The sequence below is a fragment of the Phyllobates terribilis genome, unplaced genomic scaffold (assembly GCF_046119375.1).
Source record: "Phyllobates terribilis strain yellow unplaced genomic scaffold, ASM4611937v1 Scaffold_3__8_contigs__length_932513732, whole genome shotgun sequence".
In the NCBI taxonomy this organism is placed as follows: Eukaryota; Metazoa; Chordata; class Amphibia; order Anura; family Dendrobatidae; genus Phyllobates; species Phyllobates terribilis.
The window spans coordinates 710,221,278-710,242,178 of NW_027362763.1; the positions used below are offsets into that span (position 1 = coordinate 710,221,278).

At 43.2% G+C, this 20,901-nt stretch overlaps 1 protein-coding gene across 4 annotated transcripts in view; it reads right to left on the reverse strand.

Annotated features, from left to right (window-relative positions):
- Positions 1-976: 976 nt before the first annotated feature.
- Positions 977-20,901, reverse strand: part of UBR2 (ubiquitin protein ligase E3 component n-recognin 2) — a 110,200-nt gene continuing 90,275 nt past the window's right edge. For 3 of the 4 annotated variants that reach the window (XM_073672011.1, XM_073672013.1, XM_073672009.1), the window contains exons 39-47: positions 17,952-18,087; positions 16,835-16,922; positions 15,677-15,807; positions 15,136-15,244; positions 9,689-9,745; positions 9,142-9,219; positions 8,877-9,047; positions 7,024-7,125; positions 977-6,792 (exon numbers count right to left, since the gene is read on the reverse strand). In XM_073672011.1, coding sequence (XP_073528112.1) covers positions 6,651-6,792; positions 7,024-7,125; positions 8,877-9,047; positions 9,142-9,219; positions 9,689-9,745; positions 15,136-15,244; positions 15,677-15,807; positions 16,835-16,922; positions 17,952-18,087 — 1,014 coding nt within the window. In that variant the 3' untranslated portion in view covers positions 977-6,650. The remainder of the gene's footprint in view (positions 6,793-7,023; positions 7,126-8,876; positions 9,048-9,141; positions 9,220-9,688; positions 9,746-15,135; positions 15,245-15,676; positions 15,808-16,834; positions 16,923-17,951; positions 18,088-20,901) is intronic. The other variant, XM_073672012.1, reaches the window with a different exon arrangement.

Here is a 20,901-nt window from a genome sequence, read left to right on the forward strand (position 1 = left end):
CACCATGTGTGACAGTGGGGATGGTGTCTTCAGAGCAATGCGCAGTGTTAGTTTTCCATGTAGCCAAAAAAGTTATCTACCCTGTTAGCAAATGTTGAATTATAAAAGGGGTTCCTTTGTTCATTGAAGAGTAGATCCAAAAGAGGTATTGATTCAGAGAGATTGTGCGCATGGAAAACAAAAAACACAAAAAACTCCTTCAAATGTTGCAAAATGTTTTTGTACAAGAAGCTGCACAAAATGTTAGCGACTTGGTGGTTTTTATTTTTATGCCCGTCCCAACCAGCTCTAAAGTGGACAGAATTTGGAACAGCCCACCCATCAAGCTCATCATTGTGCCACAAAAGTGGTGTAGATGACACCAGAAATGTCCACCAGGATAAACATTTCTGAGGGATACGTAAGCCAGGTATAAGATGTTCCAAATTTATCAAGAGGCGCACGCGTTTGTCGCATCTTAAGGCAGCGCCCCTTTCTTTAAGACTACTATACGCCAATACTATATGCTCACATTATGCTCACCCTGGAGGATCAGCATTACACACATTTCAATGTGAACACTTTGTGAGCAGAGAATCTCGAAGGTTGAGAATCACTTTAAAAAAAAGTCAGACCCAGGTGTATATATATTGAAAACTTCATACACAAGTGTGTATAATATACACGGTCTCACCCGAATTCCAAAATGGCATTATACAACTACAGCATGCATCTACAGCCCTGGCACGGACACCCCGACTCCGGCCAAAAGTGTCTACCTTGCACTAATTGCGATGAGTAAGCGTTACCTGGCTCTTATGAAGACTAATATCATAATCACCTTTACATTCGGGTCCTACCTGCCCATGATACAAGTATCCAGGTCATCCCTAGCTTAGCGCTGACATATCTGGGACACTTCAATACTGAGCCTGTGGCGTCCTAGTCAGCAAAACACACAGGAGGTCAATAAGTGGATGACAAAAAAAAAAGCGACAATGGTTAATGTATTTAATTTGGATAAGTTGTGTTTTCTGTTTTTTTTTTTTATACATATGTTACATTCAAATATTACAAGAATTTCATGTATATTAAAGAATTAAAACTTTTCCAAATTGAATTCCATTTCATACATATTTTTTTTTACATGAATATTTCTACATTAAACATAAATACATGCCGAGCACGGAAAACGAGTCTCCAAAGAGTTAATGGGCTAAATAGCAAAGAATTTTTTTTGAGAATTAAAGGGATTTAACAGGGTATCACAGGTCTCATCCTGGGCGCAGCCATCCAGGGCCAGAACTATATATTTTGAGTCAAATCATTACAAGCTACTGCAAAACTCCAATAGGTCTTCATAAAATGGTTCTCCAGGGTTGTCTACCTTTGGTAAAATTACTTTAATATATATATATATATATATATATATATATATATTTTACTTAAATGCATATATTTGGGGCTAAAAATATTTTTTTCCCATTGGGTTTCATTAAATATGTTGCAGCGTTTTGCTTTTACAGGCTTTGTGTCCCTGCACATTCAACTTTGATGTGGTCTATGGTTATAAATCAGCTGAGAGGAGTCAAAAAAAAAAAAAAGGCTGATAAAAGAGTTACAAGCTCCCCCTTCACACCGTCATAACGGGCTCACTGATGGAATCTCAGTTGACTCATTTTGCATCTGGTAATAGTGCAAAATGAAGGTAAACGGCAAAATTTTTAATGAAACCCTACTGCCAAAATGATGCAAAATCTCCAATGTCTTTAATAGTATTAATATTCTCATCTGGGCCAAAGGAAACTTTTTAAGCCTCGGGTACGACTACAACTTGTGCCCCCACTATAGTTCTGTCCCAGACCACCAGAGCCTTGCAGTAGAGCCACAATGGAGGCTGCACCCCCATACGCATATATATGGCTGAGCTAATATCCAAAATGTTTAGGCGAGGGGCATCTCACACCACTACAAATTATTAATGACTACAAATCAGCCTAAACGTTCACAGCTATATCACCAATGTGCCAAACCGAAACCAATCAGAAGGAGGGAAATATGGAACGGGCGAAAAACATGGCATCCTACAACAGATCTAAGAGTAGTAGACTCTTTGTGATAAGTGACCCTGGTTAGGATGTCATGAACACAAGATATAAAGTAAGACTACGTGGTAGTCAATGATATAAAGTGTGTCCTATGGGAATCGGAGCTACACAGGTGCTTAAAGGGGTTTTCCAGGTTTTGGACAAAACCCTGTCCACTGGCTGCAGTTTGTTTTGAAACAAACTGGCTCCACTCACCCTCCCCGGGTCCCACAATGAGTTTCTGCCACTGCTCCTGGTGTCTGTTAAGGTCTCAGGCGCCACGTCACGTCAACAGCCAATCAGTGAGCGCTGAGGGACTCATGTCATTAACTCGGGCAAAGCCGCTAAGCTCAGTGATCGGCTGCAGCGTTACTGAAAAAGAGTCACCGGGAGAAGCGGTGGAGACCAAGGATGAATAATGCACAGCTGTTCAAAACTTCTTCAAACTTTTGTCAAGGGACATAACTTTTCCAAAACCTGAAAACCTCTTCAATTCAGCATTATGTAAAAAATCTGCACAGATACAGGCACGGACTGCGAAAGAAAACCCAAATCCATAATTATGTGTTTCTCAAAAAATATGTCACGATAAGTGCCCAAAACGTCAAAAGCTTTGTATCCAACGGCATCAGTGCCGACTGCGCTAGGTGGCACTATTCATACTCTCTTGCCCTGAATGGTCGTGAGAATAGTGCCACCTAGAGGTAAATAAGGGCCCCTGGTAATAGGGTAACATCTTTCCTGCAGTCATGCTAAAAAATGCCCTATGGATTTTAGTATAGATCTGCCATGGTTAGGTTTATATTATTCAGTCATGACCGAAAGTGTTGGCACCTTAGAAATTGTTCCAGAAAATTAAGTATTTCTCCCAGAAAATTCTTGCAATTACACAGGTTTTGTTATACACATGTTTATTTCCTTTGTGTGTATTGGAACAACACAAAAAAAAAAAACTGAGAAAAAGGCAAATTTGTCATAATTTTACACAAAACCCCAAACATGGGCCGGACAAAATTGTTGACACCATTAACTTAATATTTGCTATCACAACCTTTGGTATAAATAACTGCAATCAATCACTTCCTATAACCATCATCAAGCTTCTTACACCTCTCATCTGGGATCTTGGACTTTTCTTTAGCAGACTGCTCCAGATCCCTCATATATGAAGGCGTCTTCTCCCAACAGCAATTTTAAGATCTCTCCACAGATGTTCAATAGGATTTAGATCCGGACTCATTGCAGCCACTTCAGAACTCTCCAGCGCTTTGTTTCCATCCATTTCTGGGGGCTTCTTGAAGTATGTTTGGGGTCATTGTCCTGCTGGAAGACCCATGACCAAGGATGCAAACCCAGCTTTCTGACACTGGGCACTACATTGCGACCCAAAATCCTTTGGTAATGTTTAGATTTCATGATGCCTTGCACACAGCCAAGGCACCCAGTGCCAGAAGCAGCAAAACAATCCCAAAGCATCTTTGAACCTCCACCATATTTGACTGTAGGTACTGTGTTCTTTTCTCATTCCGTTTTCAGTAAACAGTAGAATGATGTGCTTTACTAAAAAGCTCTATGTAGGTCTCATTTGTCCACAAGATGCTTTCCCAAAAGGATTTTAGCTTACTCACGTACATTTTGGCAAGCTGCAATCTAGCTTTTTAATGTCTCTGTATCAACAGTGGGGTCCTCCTGTGTCTCATTCCATAGCGTTTAATTTAATTTAAAGGTCGACATATAGTTCACGCTGACACTGATGCACCCGAAGCCTGCAGGACAGCTTGAGTTTCTTTTGAATTTGATTGGGGCTGCTTATCCAGACTATCCTGCGTTGCAACCTTTCAATTTTTTCTCTGCTGGTTTTGGTTCTAAAGTCCTCAGATAGTTCTCTTCTCCTCTTTCTGTTCTCCATGCTTAGTGTGGCACACACAGACACACAATGCAAAGATTGAGTGAACCTTTTTATCTAGTTTCAGGTATGATTTTCATATTAGCCCACACCTGTTAATTGCCAAAGATGAATTTGAAGGAGCATCACACGCTTGAAACAGTTGTTTACACACAATTTTGGAAAGGTACTAACAATTTTGTCTGGCCGATTTTGGGGGTTTTGTCTGTCCCAGTTTTACGTTTTTTGTATGAAATTATGTCCAATTTGCCTTTTTTTCTCAGTTTTTTTGTGTTGTTACAATACACACAAAGGAAATAAACATGTGTAATTGCAATAATTTTCTGGGAGAAATACTTCATTTTCTGGAACAATTTCAAGGGTGCCAACATTTTCGGCCATGACTGTATATCTAGTTTTTGCAGATTAGAAAAACATGGCTGCCTTAATTCAGAAACAGCGCCACTCATGTCCATAGGCCATTTGTGGTATTGCAGCTCATCCCTATAGAAGTAAAGAGTGATGCAAGCTTATGTCTGAGGGCAGCTTTTCTAATCTCCTACAACCCCTTTAAAGAGGCAAATAAAAAGTCAAATGACGTTCACATACAAGACAGATGTCAATATTCTTCCAAGTGCAAGCGCAGCGTTAATGAAGAAGAAAAGTGTAGGGATGGGAGCATGAGATGCTCCCTATAGATGTCCTGCTGTGTTATAGTTATGGTACTTTGTACTTTTCACCTACCCTATGGCAGAAACTAAACGCCCTGGTCATCCTAGGACGTGTCCTATACAGATATATCCATCTCTATAGGTGAAGACAGGAAAGTGGGATGCATATTTTTTTTCACACTGCTATATATAGCATATGCTATATACAGCAGATGGGAACACATGTGAGAGTTAACTGTGGCCTATTGCAAACAGCCCCTTTAAAAAGCAAGCTACTTGTTTCTGTCAAATATCTTATTTCGATATTCGGCAGCGTTTTGGAAGAGGTAAGTCATATTGCGGAATAAGAAATAATATGCAATGGCTTTTCATTACAGGGGTTGCTCAATCTCAATCTTCAGGAGGGTGCTGCTTGCCAGCCTCAAGGCTTCCTGCTTGCAGGGGGAGGGGGGTGCGCTTCTGATTGAAAGCTCAGAATAGCGGCACCCTCTCCCCACTGGCCTGAACTGTACACTCCCCCGTGTAACAAGCAGAGGCAGCTTTGTCTCTGCAGCATCGGAGGAGTGGATGGATCCAGCTTTCCCACTAGCTTCAGGGCAGCGCTTACAGGCTCTATATCAAAGAGCTTGCAAGTGCTGTTCTAAGAAAAATCGGCCAAAAATGTTATTTTCTGGAGAGTAAAAAGTTACACAATTTTGAAATAAAATTTCTGGATAAATTCCTACAGAGGTTAAAAAAAAAGTTTTCTTGATCAGTTTACGGTCACCTGACCAGGGCACTTTTTTTTTTTTTTTTAATGAAATGGATGTAAACCAATAATATAGAGATCTCGAAAGCTGAAGAATTCATACATACTGGAAAATTGTGCAGCTTTTCATTACACAAAGAATAACATTTATGGGCTGGAAACTGGAATACACCTTTAAGCTAAATGATATGACTATATTATATATATATATATATATATATATATATATATATATATATATATATATATATATATATATATATATATATATATATATATATATATATATTTAAAAAAAAAAAAAAAAGGAGCCATGTAGCACTGATTTTTTTTTTTTAACTCTCCAGCGTATCACTTCTTCTATCTGCGCACTTGTACCATAGATTTCAGTGGTTAAACCAACCCCCCCAAAAAAACAGCGTTTAATACATATGGATTTTGCTAGATTTATCATGGAAATATCACCTTGTGTGTGGGTAATGTAAAGGGCTTTTCAGGTTTTTACAAAACCTGCAATAGAATAGAAAATACTATAAAATAAAAATAATGCTTACTTGTTGATTTCCAGTAGCTCTCACCGGTTCTGCAGTGATAGCGTCCTATCAGTGACCTGACCGCTGCAGCCAATCACAATCCTCAGCAGTCACAGTGCATATATGCAAATATCCTTGCTGAAGCCCGTGATTGTCAGCAGTGGCCAGGTGACTTATGGGCAGGATATTACCCTGGAGGACTGGCAAGGACCACAGAAACTGTAACACTAGTGTAGTGGGAGATCCGGCGGGTAAGTAATGACTATTTCTTTATTTCATAACAATTGGGTAAAATTTTGCAAAACCAGAAAACCTCTTTAAAGCAGACGAAGGCTTTTTTAAAGGGACACTGTCATAAAATCCGGACCAGTGGCCATCAACTATATTTTGTTATCGAGTCTGCAAAAGGTCTCTGATGATGTCCCTTAAAGGAATTTCTCCCACAGATTTCATCGCTTCTTACAATGGAAGGGTAAAATGAGAGAACTGAGAAATCTGATGTAGATCTGACATTTGTAGTGTCGTAAGAAGATTTCGCTTTATTCCGTACACTACACAATGGCATATAAATTAAAGATCTGCACTCTGTATGCAGCGACTGCAGAATTAACGATGGCTGGGGGTTTTTTTTTTTTTTTGCTTTTTTTTCCCTTTTTTTTTTTAGAAAATGGGGCAGCTGAGAAAAAAGAAAAAAAAACAAAAACAACTAAAAATGACAGAGACAGAAATAAAGAACATATGCCTGTATTATAAATGCTGCCATTCGATGCCAGCGAGCGTCTGATTTGCTTCTTGCGCGTGTCCTATTTCCTCGGTGACACTGTGCTGCTGCCAAAGCTTCTGGATCTTTTTGAAACGCTCTTTGCAGAGGTGAAGAGGATTGCCGCGTCTAAAAAGACAGAAATGTTCACGTCAGAGCAAACCCCGGCAGTGCGATCATCTGATGTGTCTGAATCCATGAATATCAGCTGCTATGCTTACGGCTAGTTGAGGGCAAAGTGGACATTCAAGGGTGACAAAAATGAGAGGAACATTACCAGTTTTTTTTTTTCCCCTGACTATGTCTGAAGTACATCGGCACGTGTACCATTATTATTGATGACATTGCCCTCTTACGTACCGGAGTCCTTGATCAGTCTCTCCATAATCATCCAGATATGGCGGAGGATAGAAACAGCCCTTGGTTTTACCAGCCAAGAAGAGGACCTGACATTCTCTTACTCTGTAAAAGCACAAACAAATGAATAGAGAGTATAAATACCACCTTTAACACGCAGTAATAGAGGGTCTGCAGCAATGTCTTCCGGCTCTGCAACATAAGGATTGTGCAACTTGACATTTTTTGCACTTTTAATTTTTCCTCTCCTTCTTTAACCGTAACCTTTTGATTTTTCTGTTAAAGGGGCTGTCCTGGTTTGAGGTTCAAGTCTGCAGTCACTCTATGTGACTGCAGACTTGTGAATCCTCATAGCGCGCACAGTGTGTGCTGTCAGGATTAGTGTTGAGCGAGTATGTTCTATTAACCCTTTCGCCGAGTATGCTCGGGCCGAGCTCCGAGTATTTACAGCTGCTCGGTGATATGGTTGAATCGCTCTCGTGTGCATGATTTGCGACTGTTTGACAGTTTTATTACATGTGAGGAATGTCTATTTCTTACACATTCCTCACATGTAATTAAGCTGTCAAACAGTTGCAAATCATGCACACGGGAGCGATTTAACCATATCACCGAGCAGCTGTAAATGCTCAGAGCTCGCCGGAGTATACTCTGACAGAACATACTCTCTCAACCCTAGTCAGGATTCTTCGATGCCTGGAGCAGTCGGGCACGTGATCACAAGTATGTGATTTGCAAATATGCGGTCACAAGCCGACTAGAAGTGCATGGCCTTGCTCAACACAAGATAACTGAGTGAAGCCAGACAAGTCTAGCTGGAATGTGGCAAAAAGTAAAAAGTGGCAGAGACAATGCTGCAGCTTTCATCATGTGATTGCCCTAAAGTTGTTGATCTTAGCAGATCCAGACCAGCACAACCAGGAACCTTGTCCCAACAGGAAGCATTTTTTTCTTGAGACTAAAGAGTTTATGGTTGCCAAAAAACAAAACGTGCAGGGAACCTGATACAGGTCATGTCTGCCTCCTACAGACATTAGGCTAAAACGGAACCATCTAGTGTCAGAGGAGAGGTTATAGCCCATCACTTTTTTCACCTTCTGTTAAGTCTCCCCCAATGCTATAACACCAAAAGGAGTGTATACATTCCTTGAAGGATAAGGCTATTCACAACACCAAATTACTCCTAGGAGCAAATAGATCCCAGATTCAGGGATGTTAAAATATAACTTTTAATTGATTTTTTTTTTTATATAAAAAAGGTAAAAAAAATAATAAATATTAAAATTATTGCAGCATAGACCCTATCTATTTTACTTTCATTCAGACCTAAACAGGTGTCAGAGTTTTTGGCAACAAGTCTCCATATATGCGTACACCAAGTACCACATCTGTAGCCTGTGTATACAATGTACTTATTAGGTGTCCCCATCGTTGCTAGCTAGATGGATTTCTACTGCATTCTAAAAGAACTGTATAGCCACTCCAACAAGTTTCGCCTTCACTTCCTCAGGGGGCTGTGGCTACAGTTAAAAAAATCAAATAAAAGTTATATTTTAACATCCCCCAATGCTAGTCTCAAGAAATGCCCAAATTAAAGAAAAAAAAAACCTTATAAAGTATGAATGAGCAGAGATTTTTTAGGACCTTCTTGAGGATATAATATGAAAAATAAAACCTAAAATACAAAAAAAAAAAAAATTTCTTACGTCAACCCAAACTGTCCTTGACAGCCTAACAAATGAGTTAGGGCTGTCATACTACCATGTGTGCAAAATCTCTAAAATGTGTCTAGTTATTCAGAATGCTCTGTTCATTAAAGAGTTAAGCTCACTAAGACATGATGGGCTACTACTGACCTGAGAAAGATCCCCATCCCTGAGCCGCAGGTGTAAGTGTGCGCGGTGCAGGCGCCCACGTCATCTCCATCCAGATCCGTCTGGCAGCAGTAACTCTGAGAACAAAGCATGGCACCGCAGACCAGACACAGCGTGGGGGCTCGGCTCTTGTCTCCTCCTGATTTTGGACATCTGATTCAAAAATAGAAAGTAAAATGATAAATATCTCAAACAAAAGATTCTAATAAATTATAATCCATTGGATTATTCTGGTTTTGCTACATACGAAAAATTTGACGCTTGATTGATCAGACTGCTATAATCTTCTGGCAGATCTATGAGCTTGTTGGACTCTCGTGGGTAACTAGGGAGAAATAAAAGAAATTATAGTGCACTACATTAGATAGCTGTAAGTTCGATCGGCAAGCAACTGTTCTCTTTTCTAGTGATCATTGCCAGGTGGACCAGTCACTGCTGTTCTCTAGGAAGGCAGTGCTTACAAGCGCTTTCCTACTGAGCTTGTAAGCACTGCAATAAGGCTTGATTGCTGAGCCAGGATGTTAGCTCCTAATCCCAGCTAGCTTGGCTCTTCCTGTGGAGCAAAAGACAAAGCTGCCTCATTTAGCAGCATTGGGAACTCACAGTTCAGCCAGCAGTGTGAAAAAGCTGCTGGACTGACCTGTCAATCAATCAGGTGCACACCGCCCACACCAAGACAGCAGCCTGGGGAGCGGTGCGCGGTTTGAAGATAGATCAATACTTTAAATGAGATTTTACCAACTTATTGGCTAAAGAGAAAATCTTTTTCTATCATACTGTTGAAGAAAACTTACCTAACTGATGTCTGCTCAGCATCTGTGCATCTTCTTACGTCCTTGTGTTTACACCAGCTTACACAAAAAAATATATAAATATAAGAAAAAGGTACAGATATACAAATACATCTACAGTCAACCAATAATGACTGAAGTCTTGTCGCCTGACATTTCAAAGTATTAAAAGACTACTTATAGGCGACTGGTGGCAGCCCAACTGATAGTGAACCACCTGATTTCAGTATGAAGACCACATTTACTATTATTACTTGCAACAATGGCTGCAGGATATTGCCATCTTAAATTGCATGGCCTCAAGTTGCTGTGTAGCCCTCTTCAAGTTTACCTAAGTTGCAAGAGATGCCGTTGTAGTGAGTATAAAGCAAAATGCAGGAGTAGACCGCCTGCTGTAGGTGAGACTAGAGAGGTAACGACATATTCACTCCAGCCTGCTGTAGGTGAGACTACAGAGGTAACGACATATTCACTCCAGCCTGCTGTAGGTGAGACTACAGAGGTAACGACATATTCACTCCAGCCTGCTGTAGGTGAGACTAGAGAGGTAACGACATATTCACTCCAGCCTGCTGCAGGAGAGACTACAGAGGTAACATCATATTCACTCCAGCCTGCTGTAGGTGAGACTACAGAGGTAACGGCATATTCACTCCAGCCTGCTGCAGGAGAGACTACAGAGGTAACGACATATTCACTCCAGCCTGCTGTAGGTGAGACTACAGAGGTAACAGCATATTCACTCCAGCCTGCTGTAGGTGAGACTACAGAGGTAACGGCATATTCACTCCAGCCTGCTGTAGGTGAGACTACAGAGGTAACATCATATTCACTCCAGCCTGCTGTAGGTGAGACTACAGAGGTAACGGCATATTCACTCCAGCCTGCTGCAGGAGAGACTACAGAGGTAACAACATATTCACTCCAGCCTGCTGTAGGTGAGACTACAGAGGTAACAACATATTCACTCCAGCCTGCTGTAGGTGAGACTACAGAGGTAACAACATATTCACTCCAGCCTGCTGTAGGTGAGACTGCAGAGGTAACGGCATATTCACTCCAGCCTGCTGTAGGTGAGACTACAGAGGTAACAACATATTCACTCCAGCCTGCTGTAGGTGAGACTACAGAGGTAACGGCATATTCACTCCAGCCTGCTGTAGGTGAGACTACAGAGGTAACGGCATATTCACTCCAGCCTGCTGCAGGAGAGACTACAGAGGTAACAACATATTCACTCCAGCCTGCTGTAGGTGAGACTACAGAGGTAACAACATATTCACTCCAGCCTGCTGTAGGAGAGACTACAGAGGTAACAACATATTCACTCCAGCCTGCTGCAGGAGAGACTACAGAGGTAACAACATATTCACTCCAGCCTGCTGTAGGTGAGACTACAGAGGTAACAACATATTCACTCCAGCCTGCTGTAGGCGAGACTACAGAGGTAACATATTCACTCCAGCCTGCTGTAGGTGAGACTACAGAGGTAACATATTCACTCCAGCCTGCTGTAGGTGAGACTACAGAGGTAACAACAAATTCACTCCAGCCTGCTGTAGGTGAGACTACAGAGGTAACGACATATTCACTCCAGCCTGCTGTAGGTGAGACTACAGAGGTAACGGCATATTCACTCCAGCCTGCTGTAGGTGAGACTACAGAGGTAACAACATATTCACTCCAGCCTGCTGTAGGTGAGACTAGAGAGGTAACGACATATTCACTCCAGCCTGCTGTAGGTGAGACTACAGAGGTAACGGCATATTCACTCCAGCCTGCTGTAGGTGAGACTACAGAGGTAACAACATATTCACTCCAGCCTGCTGTAGGTGAGACTACAGAGGTAACATCATATTCACTCCAGCCTGCTGTAGGTGAGACTACAGAGGTAACAACATATTCACTCCAGCCTGCTGTAGGTGAGACTACAGAGGTAACAACATATTCACTCCAGCCTGCTGTAGGTGAGACTACAGAGGTAACAACATATTCACTCCAGCCTGCTGCAGGAGAGACTACAGAGGTAACATATTCACTCCAGCCTGCTGTAGGTGAGACTACAGAGGTAACAACATATTCACTCCAGCCTGCTGTAGGTGAGACTACAGAGGTAACAACATATTCACTCCAGCCTGCTGTAGGTGAGACTACAGAGGTAACGGCATATTCACTCCAGCCTGCTGTAGGTGAGACTACAGAGGTAACAACATATTCACTCCAGCCTGCTGCAGGTGAGACTACAGAGGTAAGGACATATTCAATCCAGCCAGCTGCAGGAGAGACTACAGAGGTAACGACATATTCACTCCAGCCTGCTGTAGGTGAGACTACAGAGGTAACGGCATATTCACTCCAGCCAGCTGCAGGAGAGACTACAGAGGTAAGGACATATTCAATCCAGCCAGCTGCAGGTGAGACTACAGAGGTAACGACATATTCACTCCAGCCTGCTGTAGGTGAGACTACAGAGGTAAGAACATATTCACTCCAGCCTGCTGCAGGAGAGACTACAGAGGTAACAACATATTCACTCCAGCCTGCTGCAGGTGAGACTACAGAGGTAACAACATATTCACTCCAGCCTGCTGTAGGTGAGACTACAGAGGTAACGGCATATTCACTCCAGCCTGCTGTAGGTGAGACTACAGAGGTAACGGCATATTCACTCCAGCCTGCTGCAGGAGAGACTACAGAGGTAACAACATATTCACTCCAGCCTGCTGTAGGTGAGACTACAGAGGTAACAACATATTCACTCCAGCCTGCTGTAGGAGAGACTACAGAGGTAACAACATATTCACTCCAGCCTGCTGCAGGAGACTACAGAGGTAACAACATATTCACTCCAGCCTGCTGTAGGTGAGACTACAGAGGTAACAACATATTCACTCCAGCCTGCTGTAGGCGAGACTACAGAGGTAACATATTCACTCCAGCCTGCTGTAGGTGAGACTACAGAGGTAACATATTCACTCCAGCCTGCTGTAGGTGAGACTACAGAGGTAACAACAAATTCACTCCAGCCTGCTGTAGGTGAGACTAGAGAGGTAACGACATATTCACTCCAGCCTGCTGTAGGTGAGACTACAGAGGTAACGGCATATTCACTCCAGCCTGCTGTAGGTGAGACTACAGAGGTAACAACATATTCACTCCAGCCTGCTGTAGGTGAGACTAGAGAGGTAACGACATATTCACTCCAGCCTGCTGTAGGTGAGACTACAGAGGTAACGGCATATTCACTCCAGCCTGCTGTAGGTGAGACTACAGAGGTAACAACATATTCACTCCAGCCTGCTGTAGGTGAGACTACAGAGGTAACATCATATTCACTCCAGCCTGCTGTAGGTGAGACTACAGAGGTAACAACATATTCACTCCAGCCTGCTGTAGGTGAGACTACAGAGGTAACAACATATTCACTCCAGCCTGCTGTAGGTGAGACTACAGAGGTAACAACATATTCACTCCAGCCTGCTGCAGGAGAGACTACAGAGGTAACATATTCACTCCAGCCTGCTGTAGGTGAGGCTACAGAGGTAACAACATATTCACTCCAGCCTGCTGTAGGTGAGACTACAGAGGTAACAACATATTCACTCCAGCCTGCTGTAGGTGAGACTACAGAGGTAACGGCATATTCACTCCAGCCTGCTGTAGGTGAGACTACAGAGGTAACAACATATTCACTCCAGCCTGCTGCAGGTGAGACTACAGAGGTAAGGACATATTCAATCCAGCCAGCTGCAGGAGAGACTACAGAGGTAACGACATATTCACTCCAGCCTGCTGTAGGTGAGACTACAGAGGTAACGGCATATTCACTCCAGCCAGCTGCAGGAGAGACTACAGAGGTAAGGACATATTCAATCCAGCCAGCTGCAGGTGAGACTACAGAGGTAACGACATATTCACTCCAGCCTGCTGTAGGTGAGACTACAGAGGTAAGAACATATTCACTCCAGCCTGCTGCAGGAGAGACTACAGAGGTAACAACATATTCACTCCAGCCTGCTGCAGGTGAGACTACAGAGGTAACAACATATTCACTCCACCCTGCTGTAGGTGAGACTACAGAGGTAACGGCATATTCACTGCAGCCTGCTGTAGGTGAGACTACAGAGGTAACATATTCACTCCAGCCTGCTGTAGGTGAGACTACAGAGGTAACGGCATATTCACTCCAGCCTGCTGCAGGTGAGACTACAGAGGTAATGGCATATTCACTCCAGCATGCTGGAGTCGTCACTACAGAGGTAACAACATATTCACTCCAGCCTGCTGGAGTCGTCACTACAGAGGTAACAACATATTCACTCCAGCCTGCTGCAGGTGAGACTACAGAGGTAACAACATATTCACTCCAGCCTGCTGCAGGTGAGACTACAGAGGTAAGGACATATTCACTCCAGAGGTCATAACATATTCACTCCAGCCTGCTGTAGGTGAGACTACAGAGGTAACAACATATTCACTCCAGAGGTAACAACATATTCACTCCAGCCTGCTGCAGGTGAGACTACAGAGGTAAGGACATATTCACTCCAGCCTGCTGTAGGTGAGACTACAGAGGTAAGGACAAATTAACTCCAGCCTGCCGCAGGAGAGACTACAGAGGTAACAACATATTCACTCCAGCCTGCTGCAGGAGAGACTACAGAGGTAAGGACATATTCACTCCAGCCAGCTGGAGTCGTCACTACAGACGTAACGGCATATTCACTTCAGCCTGCTGTAGGTGAGACTACAGAGGTAACAACATATTCACTCCAGCCTGCTGCAGGAGAGACTACAGAGGTAAGGACATATTCACTCCAGCCTGCTGTAGGTGAGACTACAGAGGTAACAACATATTCACTCCAGAGGTAACAACATATTCACTCCAGCCTGCTGCAGGTGAGACTACAGAGGTAACGACATATTCACTCCAGCCTGCTGCAGGTGAGACTACAGAGGTAAGGACATATTCACTCCAGCCTGCTGTAGGTGAGACTACAGAGGTAAGGACATATTCACTCCAGCCTGCCGCAGGAGAGACTACAGAGGTAACAACATATTCACTCCAGCCTGCTGCAGGAGAGACTACAGAGGTAAGGACATATTCACTCCAGCCTGCTGGAGTCGTCACTACAGAGGTAACAACATATTCACTCCAGCCTGCTGCAGGAGAGACTACAGAAGTAACGGCAATCACTCCAGCCTGCTGCAGGAGAGACTACAGAGGTAACGGCAATCACTCCAGCCTGCTGCAGGAGAGACAACAGAGGTAGCGACAGTCATTCGAGCCTGCTGCAGGAGAGACTACAGAGGTAGCGACAGTCATTCGAGCCTGCTGCAGGAGATACTACAGAGGTAACTACATATTCTCACAGAGGAACATACTAGTATAAATTCTCTAACTTAACGATTAATGGGAGTTCAGCTTTAAAGCAGTTTGAGCCAATTACCTATTGATGAGTGAATCCGTCACTTGGGGATTTTGCTGAAAAATGCTAATAAGGTTGCTGGGTAATGAAAGGAAACTGCAAAGATGGTTGATCTGGCTCAATCCACTCACTGAAAATGTAAAAATAATTATCATTTGATCATTTGTAGCAATGTACATGATTGTCTTAGGATATTCTATAAAAAAGGTAACAAATGTATATATAAATTAAAAGGGGTTGTTTGGTGAAAACAAGTTATCCTGTGGATAGGTGATAATGATTGGTGCGGGTGCCGACAGATGGGACCCGAACTGATCGGCAGAAAGGGTAATCTTTATTCCTGTTACAATGGAGCGGCAGGTCGAATGCATAACTGCAGCTTCTGAAAAAGGTGAGAGCAGCACTCGACAGCCACAGGCAATGAATGAAGTGACGGTCGAGCTGCACACTGCCGCTCTATTCTAACGGGGGGGGGGGGGAGTGCCCTGTACTGACGACCGGTTACGAAATCTGGCTGTTTAACGGATACCATGACTATGATATAATGGGATTAGTACTATACCTGGCAGCTCCGTAGGTGCTGGTACACCATTTAGGTAATGGAAAAACAGAGCTGAACACCTAAGGAAGGGCAGAATTGCTGTTTTTATTGCCCTGTACAGGTGCCAACCGGAGGACCACGTCTTCATTGCACTTTAAAATGAGAAGGAAGGAAGGTGATCAAAACAGAAGTACAAACTGCATATTACTGATAAATGATGCCCATTATATTGCAGACTATGAGCGCTAATTGCAGCGATTGGCTGCAGCGCTGCTGGTGTGATGTCAGCATTACAGACACCAGGAGTCGGGTGGAGACTGAAAGATGGACCTGGGGAGGGCTAGTAAAGGAAAGTGTTTTTTTTTTTTGTTTTTTTAACAAACTGCAGCCAGGGAGATGGTGGTTTTCTGATACCGGAAAACTCTTTTAAAGAGTCTACAACAATGACACAGGTCCTTTCAAACAGCCGATTTTTGAGCGTCAAGCCCCCCAAAAACCTAATATTCATTGCCTATCCTAAATTTTATCCTTCTGGAATAAAATTTGACAAAGTCAGCACCAATTAGGATGTGTAATGATAAATCTCGTTGACAAAGGGAACGATAAAACCTATATAATCATACATTTTTCACGATAACTGAGGAACGTCTTCTAATCTATCCCTGTGGATAGGAAATAAATATTGTCCGTGGAATCAGCCCTTTGATCTCTCTCTTTAGGCAACCTCCTTAATACACCCCATAGGTTGAATAAGCATGAGAGAGGAGTGTAGTAAGGGGTTCAGGACCTCACTAATAGCCAAAGTAACAGAAAGCAGCTCTCATTATGTAGAGGGAATAATATTCACCGACTCCTTAAATTAAAATACCAGTTCCTCAATGACCAAGCAGCAGCAGGGAAGGCTTTGCAAAGTAAACAATTTATCACCTTTAATAAATCTGCTGGGTCCCCTGGACCATTAAATTATAAAGTCACAAACAATCCCATCTGCAGTGAATGAATATATACTGTGTTGGACTAATATTGATTCTGGGGGTCCACTCTTCGGCGGGATGCTGCCTGTGTCTGCAAATAGTGCATCAAGTGTACTGTGCCAATCATTGGTCATGTGAGAGGCCCACCGGGGAATACACCGGTTCCCCGATGGGCCAGTCCAAACCTGAACTTATAGCCACTCACCTTCCGGTACACCGGCAGATTGTCCTATACAGAGCCAGTGCAGCCTGTTCCTCTTCTCCATCTGGACATTCCTGCTCCATTCCATCTTCTAATACAATAAAAATGTTATCATTTCTATACCAAAAGTAATGAAAGGCTGCAAATTTTATTCTAGCATGCAATTTCTTTATTATCATTCTATTATTTCCACGTGTCCCCCTTTGGAGCTGCTATGGGTAGGCTATAGACAGAATTGGTCTTCTTCCCCATCTGGCAGCTGATAGTATCGCTTCCTACTTCCTCTGCAGAAGGAATCTTCTCAGCTATATTTCTGTGCTACTGAAGACTTTGCTCCTTTCCTGACAAGCAGGCAGGAAACTATTTTTATGGGCTGCTCTCTAATGAATACAGAATCACTATACGACTGAGCAAGTGTGTCAGCCAATTTGGTGGACGTGCACAAGACTACATACTGTGAACACCAGGTGGCGCCATACTAAATGTAATAATGCTTCACTGAATACTCCCTTTTAACAAGTAAATGTCATAAAAAATTTTCATTGTGATTTATACAAAGAATGTTATTTACAGGAGGGAACAACCTTTTCAAGTAAAATAAAAAAAAAAGTCCCATTAGCAGGTGCTTATACTGATAAATCTATTCTTCATTCTTTTTCCCCAGTGTAGATGCTAGAGAGTGTATTATTGCATTGCCCCTAAAACCTGGCAACAAAATAATAAGGGTGTATTAAAGAATTAAGCCCTTCCTGACCCAATACTGATCTAATGAAGGCTTCCAGAATCAGTCCATTCAGCTTTATGGCCGAGAAAGCGAAGACAAAGAATACGCTCAAGGTGTGTATACTGTGATTATAAAGCATTAGAAATAAAAAATGCTGACTCCAAAAGTGAAGAAACAAACTACAGTGTAAAGCATGGGGCATGGACGGCAAAGCAGCCCGAGCATCCGCTGATACCTGCGGTGAATTTCAGACTAGCTATGGAGGAAAAAAAAAAAGCAGCTAAACAGGTATGTATAAACTAAGAGAGTATAAATGATAAATCTACTACTTGCCATCTGCTTAAATATACTATTTATCATGGTCAGTATACTGAATTTATGATGAAGTCTCCTTACCAGGACTGGATGTGAGCACTATCTGAATGATATGTGCCATGGTCACTATGTGAAAAAGATGTAGATCTCCGATGCCCAAGCTGTACCCCGAAAAGTCCTGGCACTGCACGGCTGGGAAGGAAAGCACCAAGCTGACCTGTAAGGAGAAATACAGAATCATCCAGAATCATCACAATTATTTATTTTACTCACTTATATAGCGCCATTAATTCCACAGCACTTAACATTCATTATCATCACTGTCCCCATCGGGGCTCACAATCTAGATTCCCTATCACTATGTCTTTGGAGTGTGGGAGGAAACCGGAGAACCCGGAGGAAACCCACGCAAACACGGGGAGAACATACAAACTCCTTGCAGATGTTGTCCTTGGTGGGATTTGAACCCAGGACCCCAGCGCTGCAAAGCAACAGTGCCAACCACTGAGCCACCACTGACAGTTTAACATAGTTATACGTAGTTGTCAGTTTCAGAAAATTCATTACTTGCACAACCCTTCTTAAAGGTCAGAGTCCGCCGGAGTAAAATAAGAAAAGCTTATACTCCCCTCCTGCGCTGGCGCCGTTCCAGCAATGTTGGCGCTGGCTTTCCTGGCGCTGGCGTGACAGTAGCACTCGCATGACATATCAATCAGTATCCGCTGACCAGCCGCAGCCTTTACTATTTTGCCACCACACTTTAACCCCTTCACGGCTGAGCAATTTTTCATTTTGCGCTTATTTTTTTTCTCTCCCCTTCTTCCAACAGCCATCATTTTTATTTCTTTTATGTTTCTATTGACATAGCCGTCTGAGGCCTCGTATTTTGCAGGAGTTGTAGTTTTGAGTGAGACACCATTCACTTTAACCATCCAATGCAAGTGGGGTTAAATGGCAAAAAAAGCGAAATATCACCGTTGTTTTTCGTTTTTACGGCATTCATTGTGGAGGTAAAAAAAACAAACAAACATGATTTTCCAGATCAGTACAATTATAGAGATATCTAGTTTGTATAGTTTATTATGTTTCAGTGGCTTAAAAAACAAAACAAAAAAAACTTCAGACCTCTGTAGAAAAGAAATAAATTCGGTTTGTGTGGCCAGTTTGAAAAACAAAATTTTTCTTTTTCTCCCATTGATGGAGCGGTCTGAGAGCTTACTCGATGGTTCATGGGTGCCAGAAAGGACACCGGCATTGAAGTGGTTAAAGAAATTCACATTTAAAAAAAAACAACACAAAATCTGTGTCTGATAAAATTAAGATGTTTCAAAGATTTGTCTCGCGATCTGCGTTTTAGTTAAGCAATGGGGCCAGAGCAAAAAGGTTGCCCTTTTTTTTGTCTATTTTTTTTTTTACCTTTTTCTTACCCGGTTTTGATTTCTACCAAATTCTTTTAATTTGCGCCTTTTTAAAGTGTATTTTATATGTTTTTTTTTCTCTTTTAAATGTTCACTAATGTTTGCTGCCTCATCACCAATTGTGACTTTTTAAAAAGTCACTTATTTTTTGTGCAAGTTTATTCCAACCCCCCGTCATTGGGGATTGATTTTATGTATGTCTGATATTTTTTTTTAGCGCAAATTTGGCGACATTTCCCCAGAACATGTCACTTTCTCTATCGCTTCATTAGGGGACACAGGACCATGGGTGTATGCTGCTGTCGCTAGGAGGTTGACACTATGCAAAAAAAGGAAAATAGCTCCCCCTCAGCAGTATGCACCCACCTACAGGCACCAAGCTCACCAGTTTAAGCTTAGTGTCTGTAGGAGGTAGACCTGGATCTTCACAGATCCAACCCGGTTGTGTTTATTAAGCTTTGTTTTTTCTCTTTCAGATACAGCTCTTCAGGCTAACAGGGAACACTGCGTCCCCTGTTAACCCACATGCGACCGAGAGAGCAATGTGGCTACCCCAACATCGCCCACTCTCGGACCCGCTGGGCAGGACTTATCCCCTGTCACCTTAGGGTGTCTCAGGGTGATTTCGGTGGCCAGTCCTAGCCTGTTTCCCACCCCAGCCCCCTCCTCGGAGCGGCCTGGGAGGGAGACGGTGGTCCCTGCGGGTGACCTTCCCCCAGTTTTCTGAGGTTGACACCGTCTCCTGCACTGTCTAAGACCGGATAGTGCGGGAAGGAGGAAAAGCCAGGATCCCCCCCCTATCCAGGAAGGCATCCTGAGACCATCCTCAGAAGGACAAAGGAACGGACGATTCCTGGTCCTGCTAAGACAGGTACTTCCCTGTCTTTCAGCTGTAGGTCTCAGTCCCCCGGCATTACCTGCCTTCCTCCCCCCTCCCCCTCTCACCAAACATGGCGCTTAACAGCGCTTCCCTGGGCCACTTCCTCCTTCTTCTTCATTATGCGCGGCAATTGAGCCGCGCTTTTCTCCATCGAGGGGGAGGGGGGCGCGTGAAATGTGAACGTCCCCACAGACGATTCGTAGGCACCCCTGCCCCCTCCTCACAGGGGCAGACTGACGGCACGTTCTCAGAAATGAACTCATGCAAGCTCATCCTCCAGCTCTCCAGACTCCAAGATGCTCCCTGCGTCTCACACCTCTTCCCCGGAGGTCGCCCCGGGATCTAACTCTGGTTCCGATACAGACCAGTATTCTAAGATCCAGGACATGATAGACAGCCTTATAACGGCTGTCAATCAGACTCTGCATGTTACAGAAGACGAGAGCCCTTCCCGGGACTACTCAGTTTCCTTCAAAAAGATTAAGAGTCCTGCACGCACTTTTTCTAACCATGCAGAATTTGACAGTGTTTTTCAAAAGCAGTGGGAGCATCCAGAAAAGCGCTTTACAGGAAAGAAACAGTTAAACGTGCTATACCCCTTTAACCATGACCTTGTCAGCAAATGGACGGAGTCCCCATCTGTGGACCCTCCCGTCTCTCGCCTTTCCGCCAAGACGGTACTGTCTCTTCCGGATGGTTCCTCCCTTAAGGATACCACGGATAGACAGGTTGA